The sequence below is a fragment of the Sus scrofa genome, chromosome 13 (genome assembly GCF_000003025.6).
Source record: "Sus scrofa isolate TJ Tabasco breed Duroc chromosome 13, Sscrofa11.1, whole genome shotgun sequence".
NCBI classification, from domain to species: Eukaryota; Metazoa; Chordata; class Mammalia; order Artiodactyla; family Suidae; genus Sus; species Sus scrofa.
In genome coordinates this window covers 22,920,634-22,947,537 of record NC_010455.5, presented here as the reverse complement: position 1 = coordinate 22,947,537, position 26,904 = coordinate 22,920,634, and the positions used below count along the sequence as shown (strand labels likewise).

At 47.4% G+C, this 26,904-nt stretch overlaps 1 protein-coding gene across 1 annotated transcript in view; it reads right to left on the bottom strand.

Moving 5' to 3' along the window:
* Positions 1-26,904, bottom strand: part of DLEC1 (deleted in lung and esophageal cancer 1) — a 91,762-nt gene that overhangs the window by 17,434 nt on the left and 47,424 nt on the right. The window contains 14 exon segments of the mRNA XM_021071663.1: positions 9,011-9,150; positions 12,497-12,579; positions 12,582-12,654; positions 12,740-12,870; positions 13,071-13,164; positions 13,594-13,762; positions 14,321-14,379; positions 15,156-15,348; positions 16,251-16,413; positions 16,983-17,073; positions 20,188-20,280; positions 21,711-21,847; positions 22,511-22,684; positions 23,516-23,603. Coding sequence (XP_020927322.1) covers positions 9,011-9,150; positions 12,497-12,579; positions 12,582-12,654; positions 12,740-12,870; positions 13,071-13,164; positions 13,594-13,762; positions 14,321-14,379; positions 15,156-15,348; positions 16,251-16,413; positions 16,983-17,073; positions 20,188-20,280; positions 21,711-21,847; positions 22,511-22,684; positions 23,516-23,603 — 1,688 coding nt within the window.

Genomic DNA, 26,904 nt, shown 5'->3' with positions numbered 1-26,904 from the left:
AAAAGATTTGTCCCCAAAAAATGCCATAAAATATATTTGAAAATGAAGTTTAACTGTAGTTATCATTCTATCTTTTTCTAGCCACAGAAACAGACTGAGATATGTCATAGATTAAAAAGCCAATCAAAATACACAAATAGGCAAAATGCATTTTTAAAAAAATGATCCTACTGTATACTGTCTACAAGAGACACCTAGATTCAAAGATACAAGTAAGTTGAAAGTAAAAGGATGGAAAAATATACACCATGCAAACAGTACCCAAAGAAGAGCTACAGTAACTATTTTAATGTGAGGTGAAAGAGACTTTAAAACAAAAACTGTTACTAGACACAAAGAAGGGTATTTTATAATTACAGAAAGGTCAATCCATCAGAAAGATGTTATAATTTTAAATACACAGATATCTAATATCAGAGCCCCAAAATACATGAAGCAAAAGACAACAGAATTGAAGGGAGAAACTAATAATTCAAAAATAACTATTAGAGATTTCAATATCTCATTTTACACAATGGACAGAATAAATAAGCAGAAGATAAACAGAGAAACAGAAGACTTAAACAATGTTATAGGTCAGAGTTCCCGTCGTGGCGCAGTGGTTAATGAATCCGACTAGGAACCATGAGGTTGCGGGTTCAATCCCTGCCTTTGCTCAGTGGGTTAAGGAACCAGAGTTGCCGTGAGCTGTGGTTTAGGTTGCAGATGAGGCTTGGATCCCATGTTGCTGTGGCTCTGGTGTAGGCTGGCGGCTACAGCTCCATTGACCCCTAGCCTGGAACCTCCATATGCCGCGGGAGCAGCCCTAGAAAAGGCAAAAAGACAAAAACAAAAAACAAAACCCCAATATTATAAATCAACCAGATCTAACATATACATAACACTCTATGCAACAATAGCAGAATACACATTTCTCTTTCTTTCTTTCTTCCTCTTTCTTTTCTTTCCTTTCTTTCTTTCTTTCTTTTCCTTTTCCTTCCTTCCTTCCTTCTTTTTTTGTCTCTTTGTCTTTTTATGGCCTCACCCGAGGCATATGGAGGTTCCCAGGCATATGGAGGTTCCCAGGCTAGGAGTTGAATCAGAGTTGTAACTGCTGGCCTATACCACAACCACAGCAACCAGGTCTGAGCCGTGTCTGCGACCTACACCACAGCTCACAGCAACACAGATCCTTAACCCACCGAGAGAGGCCAGGGATTGAACCTTCAACCTCACGGTTCCTAGTCAGATTCGTTTCTGCTGCGCCAAGATGAGAACTTCCTATTTTCTTCCTTTTTTTTTTAATAGACAAGTAATAGATTTTTAAAGATAGGATGCTTGTGAAGGATGGAAGTGGGCAGGCGAGGAGGCTCTGCCTACATTTTTCTTACATGCACATAGAACATTTTCTGGACTAGACCATAAGATAGCTTATACAACAAGCCTCAAGTTTAAAAAGACTGAAATTATACAAGTATGTTCTCCAACAACAAGAGATCAAATTAGAAATCAGCAATAGAAAGAAATCTGGAGGACAAATATATTTGTAAATTAAGATACTCCTAAATAAACAAAAAGTTAAGAAGAAAAAAATTTTTGGAGTCAATATCCAAAAATCAGTGTAAAATACACATTAGTACAAAAAAGGACAAAAATGACTTTATCATTTCAAAAGATGCAGAAAAAACATTCAACAAAATCTAACACCCTTTCATGAGAAAAACAAGCAGCAAACTAGGAACAGAAGGGAATTGTCTCAACATAAAGGATACCTACAAAAAGCCTATAGCTCATATCATACTTAAAGTGAAAGACAATGTTTTCAAGATCAGGAACAAGGTAAGGATGTCTACTCCTGCCACTTTTATTCAACATTGTACTGACATATTATTAGGTCCATTAGGCAGGAAAAAGAAAAGAAAGGCATCCAGATTGGAAAAGAAGATGTAAATTATCTCTAAATGCAGATAACATGCATGATCTTCTATTTAGAAAACAATTACAAGTAATGAGTTCAGTAAGGCTGTATAAAAAGACTTGGGGGAAAAGAAAAATGGAGCTGGAGGAATCAGGCTCCTGGATTTCAGACTACACTACAAAGCAACAGTCATCAAAACTGCATGGTACTGGCACAAAGACAGAAATATAGATCAGTGGAACAGGATAGAAAGCCCAGAATTAAACCCACACACCTACAGCCAACCAATCTATGACAAAGGAGGCAAGGATATACAATGTAAAAAGGACGCTCATTCAATAAGTGTGCTGGGAAAACTGGACAGCCACATGGAAAAGAATGAAATTAGAACACTCCCTAACACCATACACAAAAAGAAACTCCAAATGGATTAAAGACCTAGATATAAGATCAGACACTATAAAAATCCTAGAGGAAAACACAGGCCAAACACTGACATAAACGACAGCAACATCTTCTCAGATCCACCTATCAGAGTATTGACAACAAAAACAAAAATAAACAAATGGGACTTAATTAAATTTAAAAGTTTCTGCACAGCAAAGGAAACCCTAAACAGCACAAAAAGACAATCCACAGAAGGGGAGAAAATCTTTGCAAGTGAATTGACTGACAAGGGATTAATCTCCAAAATTTATAAACAACTTCTACAGCTCCATACCAAAAAAACAAACAAGCCTATCAAAAAATGGGCAGAAGATCTAAACAGACAATTCTCCAAAGAAGACATACAGATGGCCAAGAAACACATGAAAAGATGTTCAACATCACTCATTATTAGAGAAATGCAAATCAAAACCACTCTGAGGTACCACCTTACACCAGCCAGAATGGCCATCATCCAAAAGTCTACAAACAATAAGTGCTGGAGAGGGCGTGGAGAAAAAGGAACCCTAGTACACTGTTGGTGGGATTGTAAATTGGTGCAACCACTGTGGAAAGCAATATGGAGATTCCTCAGAAAACTAAACATAGAACTCCCATTTGATCCAGCAATCCCACTCCTGGGCATCTACCCAGAGAAAACCACGACTCATAAAGACACATGTACTCCGATGTTCATTGCAGCACTATTTACAATAGCCAAGACATGGAAACAACCTAAATGTCCATCGACAGAGGAGTGGATCCAGAAGATGTGGTACATATACACAATGGAATATTACTCAGCCATTAAAAAGAATGAAATACCAGCTTTTTTGCAACATGGATGGACCTAGAAATTATCATGCTAAGTGAAGTCAGCCATACAATGAGACACCAACATCCAATGCTTTCACTGACATGTGAATCTGAAAAAAGGACAGACTGAACTTTGCAGAAAAGATGCTGACTCACAGACATGGAAAAACTTATGGTCTCTGGAGGAGACAGTTTGGGGGGTGGGGGGATGTGCCTGGGCTGTGGAATGGAAATTCTGTGAAATTGGATTGTTATGATCATTATTCAACTACAGATGTGATAAATTCATTTGAGTAATAAAAAATAAAAAAATTAAAAAAATTAAAGACTTGGGGAGTTCCCATTGTGGCTCAGTGGTTAATGAGCCGACTAGTATCATGAGGATCTGGGTTTATCCTTGGCCTTGTTCGGTGGATTAAGGATCTAGCGCTGCTATGAGCTGTGGTATAGGTCGCAGATATAGCTCAGAACTGGCATTGCTATTGCTGTGGCTGTGGTGTAGGCTGGAAGCTATGGCTCTGATCTGACCCCTAGCTGGGAACCTCCATATGCTGTGAGTGCAGCCCTAAAAAGACAGAAAGACAAAAAAAGACAAAAAAAAAAAAAAGACTTGCAAGTTTCCTTGTGGTGCTGGTGTGGTGTGGGTTAAGGATCTGGCGTTGTCTCTGCAGTGGCTCGGGTCACTGATGTGCAAGGACTCCATCCTTGGCCCAGAAACTTCCACTGCCATGATATGCAAAAAAAAAAAGGATCCTGTGGCCAGTGGTTAAATCTGATAACCTGGTTCGGTTCTCCTGCCTTGCTCAGTGGGTTAACGATCTGGGTTGCCGGAGCTGTGGTGTAGGTTGCAGACGCGGCTCGGATCCCGCGTTGCTGTGGCTCTGGCGTAGGCCGGTGGCTCCAGCTCCGATTCGACCCCTAGCCTGGGAACCTCCATATGCCGCGGGAGCAGCCCAAAGAAATAGCAAAAAGACAAAAAAAAAAAAAAAAAAAAAAAAAAGAAAAGAAAGTAAAAAGACAATCCTCAGAATGGGAGCAGATATTTGAAAATCTTATACTTAATAAGAGACGCGTATGCACAATACATAAAAAACACCTATACCTCAATAATAAAAAGACAATAAATTCTATTTTTTTAATGGGAAAGAATTCAAAAGATAGTCCTCCACAGAGGATATACAAATGGCCAACAGCACATGAAAGAGGGCAAACATTAGAAAGATTTGAATAAAATCCTCAGTGAATCATCACTTCACACACAGCAGGATGAGAACCATTAAAGGACAGATGGTAACAAGTGTTGCTGAAGTAAAGAAACAGGAGAGTGGGGTGGAGAAGGATGGAGAGGGGTCAGGACTGGCAACTATTGTCTTTGCTTTGTCTATCATTATTATGGTAAATACCTTATATTAACATCATGCACTATTTGTGAAATTTTTTAAATAAATAAATATAGGAGCTCCCACTGTGCCGCAAAGGGATCTGTGGCATCTTGGGAATGTTGGGACACAGGTTTGATTTTTGGCCGGGCACAGTGGGTTAAGGATTCCATGCTACTGCAGCTGTGGCTTAGGTTTCGACTGTGGCTCGGATCTGATCCCTGGCTGGGGAACATATGCTGCAGGGCAGCCAAACATGAAAAAAAAAAAAAAAAAAAAAAAAAAAAAGTAAATACTACCTCAGTGAGAAAAAATTAAAAGACAGGATCTAATCAGTTAACTCATGAAACAGAGGAAAACAAAACTACTACTTAAGACCCTGGAGAAGGGCCTAAGAGGTTCCTTGATGATGGAATGAGGCCTCAGAGGGCAGGTAGGCTGGGGTGAAGGGCAGGGGAGTCAACCAAAGGAGTGCTGGGGATTAGCTGGACAGTTCAGCCAGATGAGCTCCAGCATCACCCAAAAGACTGGTAAATCCTACAGCAGGATTCACCCCCACCCCTAACTGAAGAATGTGGTCGTGGCCCTGGAGAGAGGTCCAGGCAGATTCTGCAGTAACACTGGGCCTCTCTACTGTCCCGGATGGAAAACAACCCCAAAGGTCCTATTTGGGAAGGAAGTAATGGACTGATCCAGGTTGCTGGCTAGAGTGGGTTTCCTCTACTGTTTGTTTTGGGCTGTTTCCCTCAAAGGCCCCTTCCTTTCATGGAATTCAGGAAGCTGTACCTATACTTGCTTCCGTCCTGCGAAGAGGACTGCCCTCCACGCCCCCACCACCTCACACCCAGGACCCTGACACTACCAGCTCTTTATGCTAATCAACTTCCTCCCCCCAAACAGGAAAGGGCAGCCTGTTCTCGGAAGTAGGGTTCTCGGAAGTAGAAGAAACACCCAAAATTGAAGAAGGATTCCAATCCAAAATCTGAGCAAATAAAAATTTGTTTCCTTGGGGTGATCTGAGAAGCTGTTGCATCCCTAAGATGTGATAAAGACTGACTATAGAAAAGGAACAATCCACAAACACAAATGCTTGACATTTAAAAACATGATTGCCAAGGGCACAGTCATTAAGGCATTAGCCCTCTTCGCCTGGCAAAGCAATAAAACTATCTTTTTCTCCTTTTAAGAAAAAAAAAAAAAACAAAAACATGACTGCCAAAACAAGAGGTGGGTAGAAGTGGATAGGACATATGGATGAAACAATATTTGCAATGATTTGATAATTATTGAAAGCAGATGATGGATACACAGGGGCTCGTTACACTATACTATTTTTATATATGTAAGAAATTTTCCATAAGAAAGGAAGGCAAGAAGGGAGGGGGCTTTCAAACCTCCACTGTTTTCCTCTCAGAATAAAATGGTATTCACTCATTTAAAAATGCCATGGAGTTCCCATTCTGGTACAGTGGAAATGAATCCAGCTAGTATCCTTGGCGATATGGGTTTGACCGCTGGCCTTGCTCAGTGGGTTGGGGATCCAGCATTGCCGTGAGCTGTGGTGTAGGTCACGGACGAGGCTTGGATCCTTGCATTGCTATGGCTGTAGTGTAGGCTGGCAGCTACACCTCAGATTTGACCCCTAGCCTGGGAACTTCCATATGCCTCAGGTGTGACCCTAAAAAGGAAAAAAAAAAAAAAAAGCCACATATATAGTCAATTAATATTTGCCAAGAGATCCAAAAACACCCAATGGGGAAAGGACAGTCTCTTCAACAAATAGTGTTAAAAAAACTGGATAACCACTTATAGAAAAACAAAATTGAACCCCTATCTTTTACCATTCACAAAAATTAACTTGAAATGGATCAATGACCTAATACCATAAAACCGTTAGAAGAAAACAGAGAAGTAGATCTTGGACATTGGTCTTGGGGTCTTGGTGATGCTTTTCTGGATTTGACACCCAAAGCGTAAAAAACAACAAGAGCAAAAATTATCAAGTGGGGAGTTCTCTTGTGATGCAGTGGGTTAAGGATCCACCATTGTCACCACAGCGGCTTGGGTCGATGTTATGGTGTGGGTTAGATCCCTGGCCTGGGAACTTCCAAATGCTACCAGAGAGGCCAAAAAAAGATAAAAGAAAAGGAGAAGAAAAAAAAAAAATAAAGAGTGGTACTATGTTAAATTAAAAAGCTTCTGAACAGCAAGAGAAACAATGAATAAATGGAAAAGGCAACCTATCAAATGAGACAAAGTATTTGCACGCAGTGGACAAAGAATGTTGCCTGCCGTTTCAGTAAACAAAGAATATTTCAATCATCAAGCCATCAACCACTGCACCTGTCCCAGCAGTCACCCTAAGGGGAATTTAGTATGTAGAAAAAGAGGATACTAGCCCTAGGTGGTTAAGATGTATACCAAAGGAATGACTTCAATAAGCCCAGATTTTCCATCTTCCCATACACAGAAGAATACTAAAAGCATTAACTTGAGATGTCTTTTTTTGTGATTAGCAGTAATCTTTTGATGTTCCACTATACATTGGATATTTTTCCAGCAAAAACTCCTTTACATCCTTGCTTCTCCCTTACCTCTTTGGAACAGTCCCTCAGAGCTACTAAGAGGCTGCATTCTAGGGCTACAGTCTTCAGTGAGGTCCTCAAATAAAACATTTAGTTTTTGTTTTTTTTAGGGCCACACCTGTGGCGTATGGAAGTTCCCAGGCTAGGGGTCAAATCGAAGCTGCAGTTGCCGGTCTGCACCACCGCCACAGTGAGGCCAGATCCAAGCAATGTCTGCAACCTACTCCACAGCTCATGGACACACCCGATCCTTAACCCACTGAGTGGGGCCAGGGATCAAAACTGCATCCTCATGGATACTAGTAGGATTCGTTTCTGCTAAGCCACAATAGGAACTCTAAAACATAATTAATTCTCAATGTTTAGTATGTGCATTTTTTTCAGTCAATAACCCCATATATCTGATAAGGGGTTAATATAAAAAATATAAAAAGAATGCATATAACTCAACAGCAAAAAACCAATCAGATTACAAAACGGGCAAGGAACTAGACATTTTTCAGAGAAGACATCTAAATGGCCAACAGGTACATGAAGCAATGCTCAGCATCACTAATCATTAGGAAATGCAAATCAAAATGACAATGAGATATCACCTCACACCTGTTAGAAAGGCTATCTTCAGGAAGACAAAGGATAACAAGTGTTGGGGAGGATGTGGAGGAAAGGGAACACTTGTACACCACTGGCAGGAAGGGAAACTAGTTCAGCCACAGAAGAAAAAGTATGAAGATTCATCAAAATATTAAAAATAGAACTACCACCTGACCCAACAATTCCACTTCAGAGAATATATCCAAAGGAAATGAAAACAGGGTATCAAAGAGATACCTGTACTCTTATGTTTATTGCAGCATTATTCACAACAGGCAAGGTATGGAAGCAATCTAAGTGTTTGTCGATAGATGAATGGCTAAAGAAGATGTGACATTTGCATAGATTGGAATACCATTCAACCATGAAAAAGAAGGACCTTCTGCCATTTGCAACAACAGGGATGGACCTTGAGGACATTACGCTAAGTGAGTTGTCAGACAAAGACAAATAGCGTATACTATCACTTATATGTAGAATCTAAAAACGCCAAACAAAGAGTATAATGGTGGTTACCAGGGGCTAGGGGTGGGGGAATGAAAAAGATGCTGGTAAGGGTATAAACTTGCAGCCAGTAGGTGAACAGGTCCTAGAGATCTAATATGCAGTATGAGGATCATGGACAGCAATACTGTTTTACAGACATCAAAGTTGGTGGAAAGGTTATTCCCACCACAAAAAGGAAATGATAATTAGGTGAGGGAGGTGTTGGCTGAGGCTGCAATGGCAATCACGTTGCAACCTATAAATGAATCAGGTCAGTATGCTGTACACCGAAGCTGAGGCAGTGTGACACATGAATGACATCAATAAAAGGAAATATCAGGCACAATTATTTTGTAACCGTTCTGCTGGTTGTCTGCCAGTTTATCACTGTCATGAACACTCCAGCTATGAGCCTTCCATTAGGAGCACAAGGCTCCCGCTGAACATATGTAATTTTCTCTGGGAGTAATTTAGAAAAATTAATACTAGGTCGAGGGTATTGTTACCTGTACTAGGTAGCAATAACGTGTTGCCCAAAGCAGTTGCATTAATATACATTGCTTTAGCATGTATACACTAGAAGGATATATCCCATAATATTACCAGTGGGTGATCTCCAGATAATGGATGATGGATCATCTTAATTTTTTTCCATCATTTCCAATTTTTATAGAACACATATAAATACCTTTAAATTTTTATAGAACACATAAATACCTTTACATTCAGAAATGTCTATAAACAAGTATGTAATTTCACATAAGCTAAATAAATATGCCATGAATATGCATAGAGGGTGTTATAATGACGCCCTCACACCCCCTTACCTCCAGGCTCCATTTACCACCTCCAGCTCTAGGACAGTCTGCAGACGCTGGCAACGCCGGGCTTCCAAGGTGATGTTCACTCTGCACTCGCCCAGCGGCTGAACTTGGCCACTGGAGGGCTCGATGTCAAAAGGAGACGCCTGATGGGGGAAGTCAGTGGGAAGGATGAGGAGATGGGACACTTGGAACTGCAGGTAGCCGTGACCAACCAGGGTTGACCCCACGCTGCCCCTGCTCTTTAGAGAACTACTGAAATGCTGGACAAGGTAAGTGGGTGGGGAAGCAAGAACTCAGGATGGAGAGGACGAGTACTGAGTCTCCAAGAAAAGGAGGTGGGACCTAGAGATTATCATCCTAAGTGAAGGAGTCAGAGGGAGAAAGACAACTAGCATTTGATATCACTTACATGTGCACTATTACAAATGATGCAAATGAATTTATTTACGAAAAAGAAACAGACTCAAAGCCTTTGAAAACAAACATGCTTACCAAAGGGAAAAGGTGGTGGTGGGAATAAATTAGGAGGTTGGGATTAAAAGATAACACTACTGTATATAAAATAGATATAAAATAGATAATCAACAAGGACCTACTGTATAGCACAGGGAACTCTACTCAATATTCTATTTTTTCAGGGAGAAGCATGCACCTGGGGAGGGCTCTCCATGCCCTGCTCCCTGTCCCCAGCTGAGACAAGGGGCACTGGCCTGTGTGGCTCCAGGGCCCCAAAAGGGCCGCACAGCCCAGCAAGGATGTCACTGGTGTGACACTGAAAGATCACAACAAGAAGAGATGTTACTCCTCTTTGGTTTCCTCTTTCCTTGAAACCAAGACCATGAATGATCACAAGGCACCTGCCTGGAGGGAGACCTGGACCCCCTGCCCTGTGCACCCCCGCCTCCCACCCCAGATCCCGTGCGGTGCTGTCTCGGGCCCTGTGTTCTCTTGCTTTTGAGGTTTCACTGCCCTGGCACTAGAGGGAAGATAAGCTGGCCTAAGTCTGAGGAAAAGCAGCTGGCATGCTCTGGCCTGGCCTGCCAAGGCTTGGGTGCGAGAGTTTGGGCCTGAGCTTGGCTAGTAAGGAAAGAGCTTTTTGTGTTCTTTCTTTCTTTCTTTTTTTTCTTTCTTTTTTAGGGCCACGCCCATGGCAATACAGAGGTTCCCAGGCTAGGGGTCCAATCAGAGCTGTAGCCAATGGCCTACGCCAGAGCCACAGCAATGCAGGATCCAAGCCGTGTCTTCAACCTACACCACAGCTCAGGGCAACGCCGGATCCTTAACCCGCTGAGCGAGGCCAGAGATCGAACCTGCAACCTCAAGGTTCCTAGTCAGATTTGTTCCCGCTGTGCTACAACAGGAACTCCCTCTTTGCTTGTTGTTCCTCATACCCGTCACCTTTGGAGCCCGGGGGTGTGGCTGTGGTAAGGGGTTGGGTTTCTGGGTCCCTAGACCTGAACATATCTAACAAACCCCAAATCTCACCACTATTATGACTATCATTGCTGCACCCATGGCATCTGGAAGTTCCCAGGTGAGGGACCAAATCCAGCTGTAGCAATGCTGGATCCTTAATCCACTGCACTGGGCTGGGGACTGAACCTGAGCCGCTGCAGTTGGATTCTCAACCTACTGTGCCTTAATGTTATTTTTGAAAGTTCAAAAGGATACAGTACAGAGGACTGTAGAGACAGGATTGTTGCCAGCCTCCGTTAGGATATAAATCATAACAGAATGTGAAACTGACAATTAGTTCAATTATAAAATGTAGTATGTTCACAGTGAGGGAAAAACAGATTAGGGCCTCTGAGAACTGGGCTCTGATATGATTTTGCCACCTATTAGCTGTGTGACCCTGGTGAAACTGCTGTTCCTGTTTCTCTTCCATCAAAAGAGGAGGTTGGCTGAGGTCTGTAAGTCTCCAACTGCGCTCTGGGAAATCCCAGGGATTGCTCGGAAGTCCTAGGGCAGGGGAGCAGATGTAAGGAGAGGCAGGATGGGGCAGAGATGCCTAATGAGGGGGCCTCCAGGGTCCCGGAGCAGTGATAATTTGAAATCTTGGGCTTCTGTTGAAGCTTTCATTTGATGAAAAGATTTCTGCCTAAAAGTACTGATTCCATCTGCCCCCAGTCCCAATCCCAGCCTCTGGGGCTCCAAGATCCAAGCAGGGAGACCAGGGAGTCCTGGGAGAGACAGTGCTAACCCCAAACCTTGCAACAGGCCACTCAGCAATGGTGGTGGTCATGTGATGCACTGTCATCACTTCTAAGTGTCAGAGTGCCCAGCGGAGAAGTGAGGCTTTCAGGTAAAGCATGGCTTTGGGGAGTTCCCATTATGGCTCAGCGGGTTAAGAACTCAACTAGTATCCATGATGACATGGGTTTGATCCCTGGCCTTGCTCAGTGGGTTAAGGATCCGGCATTGCTGTGACCTGTGGTATAGGTCACAGAAGAGGCTCAGAATCTGGTGTTGCTGCAGCTCGATTCAACCCCTAGCCTGGGAACTTCCATGTGCCACAGGTGTGGCCCTCAGAAAAAAAAAAAAAAAAAGCATGGTTTGGGAATAGAAAGGAAAAGTCCTGAAGAAGGGAGGGTACATTTGCAGATGGGACTTACATGTGGCTGTGACTGTCTTTCCTCAGGTCCTGCATGTGGAAGTTAAAGTGTGTGGCCTTCTGACCAGGAGGGGGAGGGGCAGCAGGAAGGGGGACCTTGGTAGGAAGCAGTCAGAGGTAGGGTGCTTTCACCAAACACCTGGCAAGAGTCTCACATATGCAACCAGCACCTAAAGCAGCTCCCAGGGATCTACAGCCACCAAGAACTAAGGGTGGGTGTCATGAGCCAGGGATTGACAGTATTTCCCCTGCTGGTGGGTGGGGAAAAAGGATGCTTTGTGTGTCTTGGTCTTGCTCCAGATACAATATCATCGTATTTAAACACGATGCCATAATTTAAATGTGATCACGATAACACTTAGCCTTGTCTAATAGTTTCTATTTTCATAGTAAAAAGAAAAGTGCTATTTGAATGGAAATGATCTTCCTTTTGGAGCCTTTTGGTTCAGGCTGCAAGCCCAAGCCTGAACACCACCTGGTGGCAGGTACTCAAACTGCAAGCACACTCCCCAGTGGCTGGGAACCAACCTCTAGAGTGAGCCTGCCCCTCCCCAGAGGACTTGGAAGCTTCCCTCCCAACTCAGCTGCCTATTTTCTTCCTGACTCAGGCTGCTCTGACAGAGGGAAAAAGTCATGTTCTATTTTTGCATCAGATGGTAGAGGAAGGAACAGGAAAATCCAGTTTGGAGTTAGGCTCAGCTGTAGGAAGAACCCCAACTGCCTAGTGATGCGGAATGGGGGACACTGCCAGGGACAAGTCACCAAGTATGCTTTCCTCTCCTGGCTTCCAGGCTGTGTCACAGCTCAAATACCACGAGCGTTCATCACCTCTTGAGGGGAAGGGTGGTACCACAGGAGCCGCAGTCTCCACTTACAGCCTCGTGCCTTTCCTCCAGGCAGAGCCGGCTCTCCTTCATGTACCATGTGGCTGGGAGCTGGCTGACATTCTGGATCTCATGGAGTTTGTGGCTTTCTGCCCCAGGCGCAGCAACCCAAACTGAAGGGCTGAGATGTCGATGACGAGGGCAGGTCCCTGAGACACATCCAGAGGGGCCTGTCACTGGCCCTATCCCGGCCACCTCCAGGGCCAGCCAGCGGCCCAGACCCACCAAAGGCACCTTAAAGCCTGCCTCGATGTGTAACACCACCGGTGAGGGTGAGCCTTGGATTGCACACATCAGGTTCTGGCTTGTTGGGCCGGGGACACCTCCAGTAAAGTTCAACTCAAAATCCTCGACCTCATTGGGCTCTGAGAGAGAGGGGGCAGGTAGGCGGTGGATAAAGGAAGCAGGACTGGTTCCCCTGAGGGCTGGGCCCACATGCCTGGCTTTGCTGACGCCTCAACCACCACAGGGGCCAGGCTGCAGCTGGAGCTGATCCCCGGCCCACGGGGTCTTTCACTGAGAGGCCTCCTTCCCCAGCCAGCTCTGCCCATAGTCCCCGAAGTACCAATGGTCCCCATGCAGGGCTCCACTTCAATGATGTGGCCGTCGCTGATCTTTCCCCATGCGTATCTGATGGCTGACTTGCTTTTGTTCCACATCTGAAAGACATACCCCGACCTGGGTCCCCAGGTTCTGCCCTTGCACATTAGATCTGTACTTGCTGAAGGATGGTGGGCTTGTGGGCTCGCAAAAGGTCTTTTCAACACCCTTCTGGCTAAATCTTGGCCACCCAACAGCACCAACACACACGGCAGGGTTTGTGGATTCCATGTCTGGCCAAAGACCCATGAGCACAGGGATAGGTTCCACTGCCCTGTCGTCTGGAGAATGCTGGAAGGCTGATAAATGACAGACGTGCCCAGCCCAGCATCTGCAAAGCATGTGGGTTCTGGGGCTCTGGAAACAGCCTCATTCTCTTTGCAGTGGCCGCCACCACCACTGGCCCCTCCAGCCACTTCCTCCCAATGTGTGCCACCAAGTTCAGTACAATCCTGGCTAGCCTGGGCTGGGGAGAGACAGTGACATACCTTAAAATCCTTCTTCACGTTTATGCCAATGTAGTTCTCCCCGGGGATGATGAGGGCATACGGTTCTAGGTAAACGTGAAAGGGTTCCACCGAGCCTTTCACCTCGATTTCTAGGACGATCACGTCATCCATGGAGTATGAAGGGTGCTTCGTGTTTCCCAAATCCAAACTGAACACAAGCTCACCGTAAGCCACGCCAATATGAACCCTATCTCTGGTCTTGTGAAAAGAAAGCACCCCCCAGCCCATAGCTCCCAAGCCCTCTTCAATCAGAGGTCTCAGCAATGCCTTGAAAGAGATGGATGCGTGTGGCCTGGGACAGGGGCAGCCCCTGAGCCTCCAGGGACCACACTGCAGCAATGCCAGCCTGGAATCTCTATACCACTTGCCCCCCAGCCAATTTGCTCAGGGAAGAGCTGGTACAGGTGCTGCCGCAACCTCTCCTTTCTAATCACTAGCTCCCAAGGGCCACCAGCCTAGCTGCCGAGCTGTAACTGTGAGCCTGGGCACAGCTCCCGGGTTCCAGGGAGGTGCATCCAGTGAGCTCTGGTCCTGCATGCGGAGCCTGCTCCAGGACTAGGTGCCAGGACAAGGCAAGGGCTCCTACACACCAAAGCCTGAGGGGGGTCAGGCGGCTCATCCACTTCGCCCAGCACCTCCCCCAGCATCCCCAATGGACGAGGGGGCCCGCTGCCCACCCCTCAGCCAGGGCCCAGTTCCTGCTCACCTCGTGGGCTCCGGGATTTCCTCCAGCACCATCTGCAGCACACTGTGAAAATCCCTCGGCTGCCAGACAAACACAGCACCCTGAAGACCAAGGCCTGCCCCAGAGCGGGCTGGAGCCAGGGCAGGAATTCCTCCTCCCCCAGGGCCAGGCCACCAGAAGGGCCTTCCACAAGACACAGTGCCGCTTCCCTGCTACCTCCCTGTACCCCAGGGAAACAGGGGTGGCTTCCAGGACGTGAGCCAGGATTCGGGGATGGGGGCCACCATAGTTTCAAGACTGGCCTGCCCACCTCAGCTGGGCGTGGGGAAGGGGAGAGGAAGGAAAAGCTCTTGGCAATGCCCCCAACCTGTCTGAAGCACCATACCCTCCAGGGACAGACTGTGAGGTGGCAGGATGCCAGGTGGAGAGGCAGACCTGCTCTGTTAACAAGGCCCCTGGGCAAACCCCCCCCCACTCCCCTCTCCACTGTCACAGCCAGGGCTTCATGTTGGAAAGGGGGGCAGAGGGAACCTTGCCATGGGAAACCTGCACCTCACCCTCCTGGGGCCTGCTGGGTGGGGGCTGACACAAATGGCAACACCTATAAAGTAGGAGAAACACAGACGACACCAGAGCCGAGGAAACGAGCCCAGGCTCCTGCTGTAGACCCAGTATGTGTGGAATCAAGACCAGGCAAGATGACCTGCTTCATCTTGTGCACCAAACACGTCCATCCTCCAGCCCCACTCTTAGCTAAGTGCCGGCCTTGGCAGGGTCGGCTGTGGCTTCCATGTCACCACAGAACAGGGACAGAGGATGACAACATGTCGGGCCACCAAGAGGGGCCCATTTTAACCTCATGAGGAGAGAAGCTCAGCATGAACTCGTGGTCCGCGTGGGGGTTGAGAACGCCCGTCTGGGGCGTGATGGAGAAGGCTGTCTCCTTGTCGGGGTGGTACGTGATGCTGTCCATGGTGTAGCTCCCCCTGGCCATCTGGGGCCGCAGGTTGGGCTTCCTAATCTGCCAGTGGAAGGCCAGCTCCACGTGCCTGTGGGGGCGACCTAGACAGTCAGCAGTGGACCCAAGGCCATGTCCCAAGTCTGCCAGGCCCAGGTCCTTCCTTCCCTGCCTGGCCTGGCCCTGCTCCCGGGGTGAGCAGTAAAGGACCAGGAGCAGGAAGTGGCCAGGGCAGCCTTCAGGCCCTTCCCATGGAGGGTGAGGAAGCACACAGGGCTCAGGGAGTCTGAGTTGGAGACCTCCTGATACAGCCCCCTCCCATGCCCTGTGGCTGAAGGCTGGAGCCGCGATGACCAGGGGGACATGGTCAACACGAGCAGTGATGCTCGAGCAGTCAGGCACCCCCGCTTCCCAGACCTCAGGACATTTTTCGACCTTGTCTCCTACTCCAGGCCTAGGCTCGTGGGCAGCCTGGCCAGGACGCTTCCTGAGGTGTGTCCTGGTATAAAGCTGGCACTCAGAGGATGGCCGGGGAATAAACAGCAGTGAGAACTGAACCCACAGACTGTCGTGTCTGACCTGGGAATGAGGGTGTCTTCCCCTCATGGCTGGGTGGGACCTTCTGGAAAACTGTTCCTGGATAAGGACGGTCCAGAAGATCCAGAACAAACACTATCTAAATAATTCCCTGCAGTGCTGGAAATCTCATATATCTGCTCTGAGACGAGAGCCACTAGCTACACAGATGGCTACTGAGTACTTAAAATGTGGCTTGTGTCACTGAGGAAGTAAGTTTTTATTTTAGGTGACTTCCCTTTAAATAGCCACATGCGGCTAGTGGCTATAAAAACAGACAGTGCAAACCTGGATCCTTCCATCCTGTGCCCAGATTCCTCCTTGGCCTCGGGAAGGAACCTCCTGCCTCACTGGGACCCCAGGCCAAGTGAGAAAGGGGGCTGGTGTGTGCGGGGGTCCTGCCCAGGGGTCACTCACGTGGCATTTCTAATAATCAGCAGTTTGCTGGCTGTGGCCTGAAGGTTTTCAGGCTCAAAGCGTATGAAGTGCTGGGCTGTTAGGTCTGTGAGCTCTCCAGGCTCCGGCTGACTTTTTTCACCAGAAATATAGATCAGATCCAGAGCCACCAGCTGCCCGATTCCTGACAAAATAGGGGAGTGAGGCTTCACTAGGGCCGAAATCAGAACTCTCTGGCCCAAGGCTGTCACAGGACCCAGGCCACCCTCCACATGCAACTAGCTTTGAATGTTACCCCCCAGGAAGGGCACATGGGAGGGGACAGGGAGCCAGCAGCACACAGGTCCATGGACCCATGTGGGCACAGGCCAAAAGGGTAATGGAGCACATCGTGGGCACTAAATCAATGCCCGCTGAGTCAAACCGGATGGATGGTAGACAGATGGAGGGAAAAACAAGGGCATCTTAAATTCAGCAGACGTCCCCCCATTCCTGTGTGAGTCACTGGCAGGTTCCCAAAGGGGGTCACAGTGAGTTTCAAAGTGATGAAAGACTTCATCCCAGGTTTCCATTTCTCTCGCACTAAAAGGCCCCTTGGGACAGCCCTCAGATCACGGTGGCTTGGGTCTGAGGTCTGACTGGTGAGAGGCCCCAAACCAGATCCCAGTGCCTGGAGGCTGCAGTGGCCCAGCAGTACAGTCCCTGACACAGGCCAGCCACCTGTGCCGCCCATGGGGGTGCACCCCAGCCCACCTGTGGTCACCAGCTCCTTTATCTGGCAGTTGTCACACACGATGATGAAGGTCTGCTCTGCCTTTCCCAGGCTGGTGGGGAGGAACAGGATCTGGGGAGAGAAGGGCTGTCCTATTGTCTTCCCTTGAAGAGCTTTCACCCACCGCCCAGTCTCTTGTCAGCTGCTACCTCTCACTCTGCCCTCCACTTCCTGCTCCCCTCCCAGTCACCTCCTTGAGGCTAGGGATGGCTACACCTTGCTTAACCTTGTTCGTGACAAAAGAAATGGACATGAAAACCACCCAGAAGATCAGTGTTCCACGCCTCCGACTGGCAAAGAGCAGAAAGTTAGCTATCATATACGCAATGACAGGGTATCTTCATTGTCTTCAAAATAATCTACAGAGGTAGCCTGGGGTTTGGCGGGAGGATATGGAGGGGTATAGAGGTGATAAAGTTGGCAAAGAATTGCTAATGTTGAAGCTGGATAATGAGTACATGGGTGATCCTTAAACTAGTCTATTTTTGTATATGTTTAAAGTTTTTTTTTTTTAATTGTAGTTGATTTACAATCTCCTATTAGTTTCAGGTGTACAGCACAGTGATTTAGTTATACATACATATATAAGTATGTATATTCTTTTTCAGATTCTTTTCCCTTATAGGTTATCAAAAAATACTGGAGTTCCCTATGCTATACAGTATGTCTTGTTGATTATCTATTTTACATTTAGTAGTGTGTATCTTTTAATCCCAAGCTCTTAATTTATCCCTTTACCTCCTCTCCCTCTGGTAACCAAAAGTTTCTTTTTTATATCTGTGAATCTTTCTGTTTTATAAATAAGTTCATTTGTATTATTTTTTTTTTGGATTCCACATTTAAATTATATCATATAATATTTGTTTTTCTCTGTCTGGCTTACTTCCCTTAGTATGATAATCTGTAGTTTCATTCTTTGTATATGTTTTAAAATGTCCATGATAAAAACAGGTTTTTTTTTTTAAGTTTGATAGCTCACTGTATGGTATGAGAAAATAGGCACCCTCACATATTGTTGCTGGAAGGATAAATTGATACAAGCCACACCACGGGGATTTTGGCAACATGAGGGCAAAGACCCCTGAGTCAGCAAATCCACATCAAGGACTCTACCCTATGGGTGGGACAGCATGATATATGTATAAGCTATTTGCCAAAATGGCCAGAGATTAGAAAAAATCTTCCTGTCCATCAACAGGGGACAGCTGACCTAAACTATGGTTCATACACAGTGGAATACTATGCAGCTATAAAAAATATGAAGTGACTGCTAAAATATAGTGCTAAGTAGAAAATACGTGGTTGCAAAACAGAGTACCAAGTGGGCAACAATTTGTGTGAAGGAAAACGGAACCAAAGGAAAGGAAAAGCACATATCTCAGGAAGGGCTCACAAACCTGGTAAGGTTGTGGCTTCTGGGTGGCTGAGGAACTGGGATGAAAGGGAGTATTTTTCTGTGGATCTATTTGCATCTTTTGGATTTTTAATGATACAAATTTCTTTTTCTTTTTCTTCTTGGCTGTGCCTTGAGGCACACAGAAGTTCCCAGGCCAGGGATTGAACCCAGGCCACAGCAGTGACAATGCCAGATCCTTAATCACTAGGCCACCAGGGAACTCCCTGTGAATTTATTTCTTATTTGGCAATATGAGTAAATTTTAAAACAAACAAAATCCCAATCAGTAAACAAAACTTACATAGAAAGACAAAGGGGGAAAACCTTTTCTGACTCCCTTAATGCTCCCTAGAGACTCCTGCTGCCACCCTCTTTCTGTCCTTGGAGATCACAGGATGATGGAATGAGGAACATCATGGCTTGGACAGGGGTGACCAGTCCCACTTCCTTAAAGCCATGATAAGGCTCTGACAAGGCCTGGGCTACATCAAGAAGACCCCTCCCACACACACATTTAAACAGCAGATAAGGGAATAAAGCTTACTCTGCCTCTGCATTGGTCTCGTCTGACCCCAAGAGCCAAATTCTTATCAGGATCAGATCATCACAGACATAAACAAGACAGCATCACTCCAGGGTTCCAGAACAAGACCCCATCAGACCCTTGAAACTGAAAGCAGCTAATAAAGGACTTTTCACCTTGGCAAAGCAGGTTATGGCAGTGGTCCGCAAATTGTGCTCCCCAGAATCACCTGGGGAGCTTTAAAGATCCTATGCCCAGGAGTACCCTAGCGGAACAGCAGGTTAAGGATCTGATGTTGTCACTGATGTGGCTTGAATCACAGCCGTGGCATGGATTCGATCCCTGGCCTGGGAACTTCTGCATCCCGCGGGCACAGTCAAAAAGAAAGAAAGAAAAAAAATCCTTTGCCCAGGCCATACCTCAGACCAATTAATTCAAAACCTCAGGGCTGGGGTCCAGATATCAGTGTGCTTGCAAGTTTCTCGGAGCATGGCAAAAGGCACAGGTGAGTTTGATACCTACGGCTCTTGGCTCTCACCTGATGACATAGTGTAGGCCCCCTCCCCAGGAACCAGACAGCTTTTACTCTTGAATGCAGATGCCTCCTTCAACCGGCTAGTGAGGAAGATCACCGTGTTCAGGCAGCCCCACACCCAGCCACGGGCGGCCCAGAGTCAGACTCCTGGAGCAGAGCGCCAGGAAGACATCACCAGTTCTCACAGGCTCTACCGGGGACCAGTGAGCAGGTGTGCCAGGCTGAAGGGACCACAGAAAGGGGTCAGTTAAGACAGGAGAGACCTGCAGCCCAGAGGTCAGACTCTGGGAGCCTCTGTAGAGGTTCAGAATGAGGCCTAAGGAAGTCGGGCCTTGTTGACCGTACAATTGAAGATGAAACAGGAAGGAGAAGAAAGGTACCAGATTTGGGAGGGGGATGGTGATGGTGGTCCAAGACAGACTGAAGAACCAAGGGAAGACCCTGGAGGCAGCTTAGATGTCAGAGGAGGTGACATCCAGGCTCACAGGTGGACAAGCAGCGCTCAGGGATCGTGATGGCAATGCTAGGGCTTTCTGTACTTGCTCTGTGACAGAGGTCACAGGACAGTCAAATGACATCACCCCACAGAATGCAAAACCACTAAGGCTGGGACCTGGGAGTGGATATTTGGGTCACGAAAACAGAGGCAAATGAAATCACGCAAGCAGCTGAGTAGACAGCCACGACCAACCATGAGGAGGCAGAAATGCACGCCAGGGCCTCGTCACTTACCTCCATGAACACGGCCTGCCCTGGGGCCAGCTCAAACACTGACGGCAGGATTCCAAAGGGAGGTTGCTCAACGAAGCCAACGGTTGCAACAGACTTAAAGAAAACAGAAGATGACTCAACAGTCAAGAAGAAACTATAAAAGCCGGTGTTCGGCTGACAAACTTCCTTCCCTAAACATGCATTTTGTGATTTGAAGGGTCTTATGGATTAGCCAGTCCCATTTTGAAGAAACGGAGGCCCTTCCATTCAGCAAGCACTTAGCTGGCACCAGGCACCAGATGGGGTTCCGAGGGTTAAAGATGAGCATACCACGGAGCATCTGTAAAGACCTGTCTGCTGGTAGGAGGTACGAGGAGGACCACTGATGAGTATTTTAGGTGCAAAGCAGGAGGTGGGAAAGGCCTCCCCCTGGAGGTGGGCTCCCAAAGTGCAGTCCTTTCCCTACTGTAGTACCCCGTGTGCTCGTGTGCTCAGTGCCAGCTTCTGTCTGCCTCCACCCTGGCCCACCCCTGGCTGTGAGCTCCTGAGCCGAGGGAAGCTGCCATCCTGTCAGCAGGGCTACAGCCCCAGTACTTATACAGGAAGCCACTCGGCATGCTAGGGACAAAAACCCATGCCCCCAGGACCCTGCAGGTAAACAAAATGAGTGAAAGGTGCGTCTGCGAACATGTGATCCTCTAGGGTTATTGCTTGTTTTTGGAGATGCAGGTGCAGCAAAATCTCTCCGCGATGAGAATGGTAACAGCGTGAGCGTGACATTGGCATGGCTGCCACAGGGAGTGGAGGGACGGGAAAACAGGAGGGGGTGTGCATGTGCTTCTCAACTCCAGCCAACGGGGCCACGGTGCAGCCGGGCCCAGGGCCGCACACCTCCCAATTTTTCCAAGACTTGATATCAAGATTTTTAGGTAAAAATTTTTTTTTTCTTTTTTTGGCTGTGCCTGCAGCATGTGGAAGTTTTCCAGCCAGGGATCAAACTCACGCCACAGCAACGACAATGCTAATGCCCTAACTTCTAGGCCATCAGGAAACTCCGTGAAATCTATTTTTGAATGTTGGCTCAAAAAATGCTTGAAGCCCTGTGCCAAACAAATATGCACAGAGTTCAGCCAACAAGCTGCCAATGTGTGACCTCTGCTATATTCACACTTATTACGGTGACTATGTGACTGATGGACCAACTGACTGAATGTAATGAATGCAGTAACATCTGGGCCAGGCTCAGGTTAAGAGGCTAAGAGAGGTGATGCGCCCTCCCCAGGGTACCAGGGACATAACAAGGACTACAGCCCTGGACTCTGTACTTGCTGATGCTCATTGGACCGTTGCAGCTGGAGACAGAGGTTAGAAAATTCTGTGGATAACTATAAATATAGTAAAATTCATTCAGTTAAAAAAAGAGAGAAAAGAAAATTCTGTTCTGGCTGTTTCTAGTCCCACGTGCCATCAAGCCGGTCCCTCAGAGGGGTGATTTCCTTCGGGGGATCTGTTCTCTTTCCAGGTGGCAAACTGTGAGCACACACCCTGAAACTTGACGGCGGCCAGCTCTTTTTAGGCATGATGCAGAACTTGCCCACGCTGAAGCCCACGTTCTTGCAGATGAATCTGGCTATCTTCATTCCCCCAATGAGGCAGTAACCGCAGTCCAACACTGGTGACACTGCAGCCATGGGAAAAGAGGGGCAAGAGAAAGAGCATAGGCCTTAGGGTCATTCTCCTGAGGCCCTGCCCGAGCTCAGAGCAGCTGTGGAGGGGATGGATGGGGACATGCCCTGATGTCTACGCCCATAGAGCAGCCCAGTCTCAGGACTCTGTGAACTTCTGGCTAGAGAGCAGGAGTCAAGGCCCATGTGGATGCAGGCCTCAGTCATCGCCCCAGGGGTTGTGGTCAGAATCCCAACTTGAAGCCTGGGCCCAGCTGAAGAGGCTTGTAAACGAGGGAGCCTAGCAAAGCCAGCCGCTCCACAGCTAAAACAGGTGACACTCACTGAGGGCTTCAGGCACAGCTGCTTGCCTCATTGTGGCACAGACCCACTCAGGGTGGCCTTGAGCCAGCGATGCCTATGCTGGGATTAGCTGGGCAGCTGGCCTCCTCCCCTGATGAGTGTCATTCAGACTCAGCCTCCACACAGGAGCAGGACAATCAAGGCCTGACACTGTGGAGGGCTGTGCGGAAGCTGCTGGCAGGGCCCCCCCTCAGGACCTGGAAGCCCCTGCCCAAAGAGACCAGGCCACGTGCTGCCATGAAGAGGCCCTGAGGGTGAGTGCTCCTCAGAGGGGCTCGCAGGCCTAAATGAACCCCGGGGCAGCAGCGCACGCTCACACGTCAGCACTGGGGGTGGCCTCCGAGCCTGCAGGGGGATCAGAAGTGTGTGCGCTGACTGGGTCTCCACTAAAATAAAGTCATCAAAGTCCCCAAGGCAGTCGGGAAAAAACTGGACGATGTACTGGCAGGTCATCCCTGGAGCCACCATTCCACCTTCTCCTGGGAACATTCCTGTGGGTGATAAAAGCAACAGATGAGATTTTGGGAGCCAGCCACTGGGGCCTGGGCTGGGTTGATGTCCTGTGGGCAAGGCCATGCCGCTGGTGCTTGCCAGGGGAGCAGGCTGTGGGGGCAGGGACTCCAGGTAAACACCAGGGCCTGGAGTGAGAGGGTCTATCTGGAATGGTCAGGTGGGGCCACACCTGGCCCTTTTATTTAGAATTTATTTGTGGGCAGCAGAGAGGCATTTGATTTTTTTTTTTTTTTTGGTCTTTTTAGGGCTGCACTTGCAGCATATGGAAGTTCCCAGGCTAGGGGTTGAATGTGAGCTACAGCTGCTGGCCTACACCACAGCCATGCCAGATCCAAACCATATCTGTGACACAGCTCACAGCAAGACTGGATCCTCAACCCTCTGAGTAGGGCCAGGGATGGAAACCACATACTTATGGATACCAGTAGGGTTTGTTTCTGCTGGGCCACAGGAACCCCCAACATTTGAGACTTGTGAGTTGGGGGGACATGATCTAAGAACAATGCATTGCAGGAGCAGGAAGGCTGACTGGAAAGTGAAGAACAAGGGGGACTGACTGGGGGCAGTGACAGTGTGCAGGGCAAGGAGAGAGCAGAACTGAGCCTGGAGGGGTGATGGAGGGGCTGTTAGGACTGGGAGCCTTCACTGGAGGGTGGGCAGGAGGCGCTGCAGAACAAGAGGAAAGTGTGAGCTGGGACACAGCCTCAGGAGACACCTGAGGGCTGAGTTGGGGCGGGGAATGGGGTCACCCCAGAGCAAGCCCATGTGCAGTTTCCGGTCCATCTGGGCTGCTGCTACCCGGAGCTCACCCAATCCCAGAGAGAAGTAGGGCGTGGACGGCGGGAGGACTCGCAGGTGGCGGCTGGTGGACGTAGTGTTCTGCAGCGAGATCACCATCTAGTCAAAGGCAAAGCAACGAGTGTGGACCAAGACTGAGGGCTGGGTGCAGTTAATAATACAGGGATTGGGGAATGGGCAAATGAAATGAACTTGACTGCACATCGGTAACCGCTGAGCTGGGGGCTGGGTCCATGGGGTTTCATTACACCGTTTTATCCACTTTCATTTATTTTTAGAAAAAAAAGAACATAAAAGATAAACATGAAGGTGGGAACAGATCTGACCTAGTCTCCATCCGTTTAAAATAACAGCTACTATTTATTGAGTTTTTCCTATGAACCGCCTCAACTTGCCAATAACCACAAAAGGTGGGAACTATCCATATTTTATGCTATAGAAACTGAAGTTCAAAGAGGTTCCTTAACTGCTAGGAGCGGTAGGCTTGAGCTCAAGGCTCCAAAGTTCTGCCCACCTTGCATCTTACCTACTGGCCTCTTCCCACATAGCCCTTTGCGCCGCTTCCTCCCGTGGCCCAGCATGCAAGGTTGTAACTACGCCTCTCTCCATCACTCGGCCCACCCACTGATAAGCCCCGCTTCTCTTCCCCTCCCTTGGACTGGGAGAGGAGGGGAGGGCCCCTGTTAGGGAGGCCCCTAACCCCCACCAGAACTCGGCATGGTGCCTGGCACAGAAGAGGAAATCTTCACATGCACACACCTTTGGCTTCTAGTTTGTGAAATATTACACTGGGGGAAAGAATCATGATAAAAGCCATGTTTTCATCACCCAACTTAAGACATAAATCATTAAAAATACAGATGAAGCCCTGCCCCAGCCCCCCACCAGATAACAGCTCCATGAATTTGAAGCATGTCTTCATACTTTTACTCATGGGTAGGTATTCCTAAATCAATATTTAGGTCCATTTGGGGCTAGCACAGCATACTGCTTCAATCCACCTGTGAACCAGATCCAAGTGTGGAGAGACCCATACTGTGGTTTTAATTTTCATGTCTTGGTTATTAATGATTAAGAGGATCTTTTCATGGTTTACTTGTTTTGGGGTTTCTTCTTGTGTAATGAGTCTATTCATAGCTTTTGCCATTTTGCCATGGTACATCTTTTTCTTACTGGGTTGTAGGAGTTCTTTATAACATATTCTGTTACATATTTATACACATTTATAAGGTATATATTATAAACATTTCCCAGTTTATAACTTTATCTTTTGATGTAAACTGTCTGAAATTTTAATTTAAAATTTATCAACATTTTATTCAAAGTGTATATATACTTCAGTTTGAAGAGATCTTCCTATCTCTTCTCATTTTCTTCTTAAATTTTTGCTTGAGATCTTTGCTGGAAAGTGTTTTGTTTAGGCTATGGAGTAAAGGAGGGAATAAGCGATTTTGCTTATGGCAAGGGTGCCACCTCAGTTTTGCCTCTTCAGCTCTGCACCCATGCACGGGACAGCCCTGGCATTCTCCCCTCAGTCTGCTGCTATTCTCCAGGACAGGACACAGAGCTAGCTGCAGCCCCTGTTGCCATTTTGGCAGGAGCTGTTCCTCCTGTCCACTGTGTCAGGCCTCCAGAGAGCCTTGCTCCCAGCCACACAAGGCAAACCTCCAGCCAATGAACTGGAGGATCCAGCAGTTCATATGACTGAAGGGATGTCCCACAGGACAAAATAATCAACTGCACTTACTGGAGGTCAGCTCAGTAACACCTTCTTCTATTGGCTCTGCCTCTTTACATTCCTTTCCTCACCCCTCGCTAGAATTGTGAATGACAGCACATAATTTCACCACCTCAGGTTCTGCTTTATGGAGAACCCAGGCTCTGACACTTGGCATCAGAAGGGTCCTAAAACCATGGCCCCTTAGGGTATGATTCTGGAGCAGGCTTTCTCTCTGGTCTGGTGGTGATCAGGACTCTAGCTAGTGGGAAGCAGGCTGTGATGACCCCTGGTGTGCAGTGCCATCAGCTACTATGGCTTTCACCTTGGTCAACTGACTTGAGGTGCAGCCAGAGGTCAGACACTGAAATGTGGTAGCTATGGCGCAGCTGCAAGGTCTGGGAAGACAGTAATTATAAGGACTGTGGAGGGGCCAGCTTTCCTTAACAGCACTGGAAGCCTCGGAGGAAAAAAGTGATAAGCTAGGGCAGCCAACTGCCAACTCAAGGCCCACCACGATGACATTCCTTGCATTCCTGGTTACACACAATTTGGTCCTAGTATGTGTGTGTGTTTCTTTGTGCTTGATTTGGCTTGTTTTTTTTTAACTTCGTATTTCTGAAACTTTTACATGTCTTTAATGTTTACTAAAATATGGAAAGAAAACAAAAGAGAAAAAATATGAGACGTAACAAGCCCGCGGCTTATAAGGCTCAGGTTTCTATTCTGACCGTAACCCCTCAGCCTCCAGCACATGCAGCCTGGATCCCGCTCTGCCCCCATCTCAGGACAGAGAAGCTCTCTTATGCTCCACAGGAATGGACTTATGTTCTCAAGCAATACTGGCTTATGGTTGTCCTTGTCACACTTCCTTAGTTGTCTTTGGTGTCAAGGTAACATTAGGCTCTGTCTTAGTCCGTTCAGAATGCCAAACAAACTATCATAAACTGGGTGACTTATGAACAAGAGAAATGTCTTTCTCTCATTTCTGGAGGCTAGCAAATCCAGGATCAAGATGCCAGCATGGTTGCATTTGGGGGAGGGCCCTCTTCCAGTCTTAGCTGGCAACTTCTCACTGTGTCCTCATGTGGGGGAAGGGGCAAGGGATTTCTCTAAAGCCTCTTCATAAAGGCACTAGTCCCATTCACGACAGCTTCACCCTCATGCCCTAATAGTACCTCTCAAAGGCCCGCCTTCAATACTGTCATCTTTGAGAACTACGATTTCAACAAATCCTAACAAATTTTAGAGGGATACAAACATTCAGACCATAGCAGACCGATTAGCCAAGAATGCAGTTATGTTTCTTCTTTTTCTAGTCCCTGGAACAGTTTACTTGAGATAGGGATTAGCTTGAAGGTTTGGTGGTGTACCCCTGTAAAGTTATCTGGGAATGGTGTTTCTTTTGGTAGAAAGTTTTCTTTTGAAGTTATTTTCCGTTGTTTTTTTTTTTTGGGGGGGGGGTGTTCTTTTTAGGGCTGCACCCGCAGCATATGGAGGTTCCCAGCCTAGGGGTCGAATCGGAGCTGTAGCTGCTGGCCTACACCACAGCCACAGCAACACAGGATCCAAACCACATCTGTGACCTACACCATAGCTACAGCAACACAGGATCCTTAGCCCACTCAGCAAGGCCAGGACTCAAACCTGTGTCTTCAGGGATGCCAGTCAGATTTGTTTCCA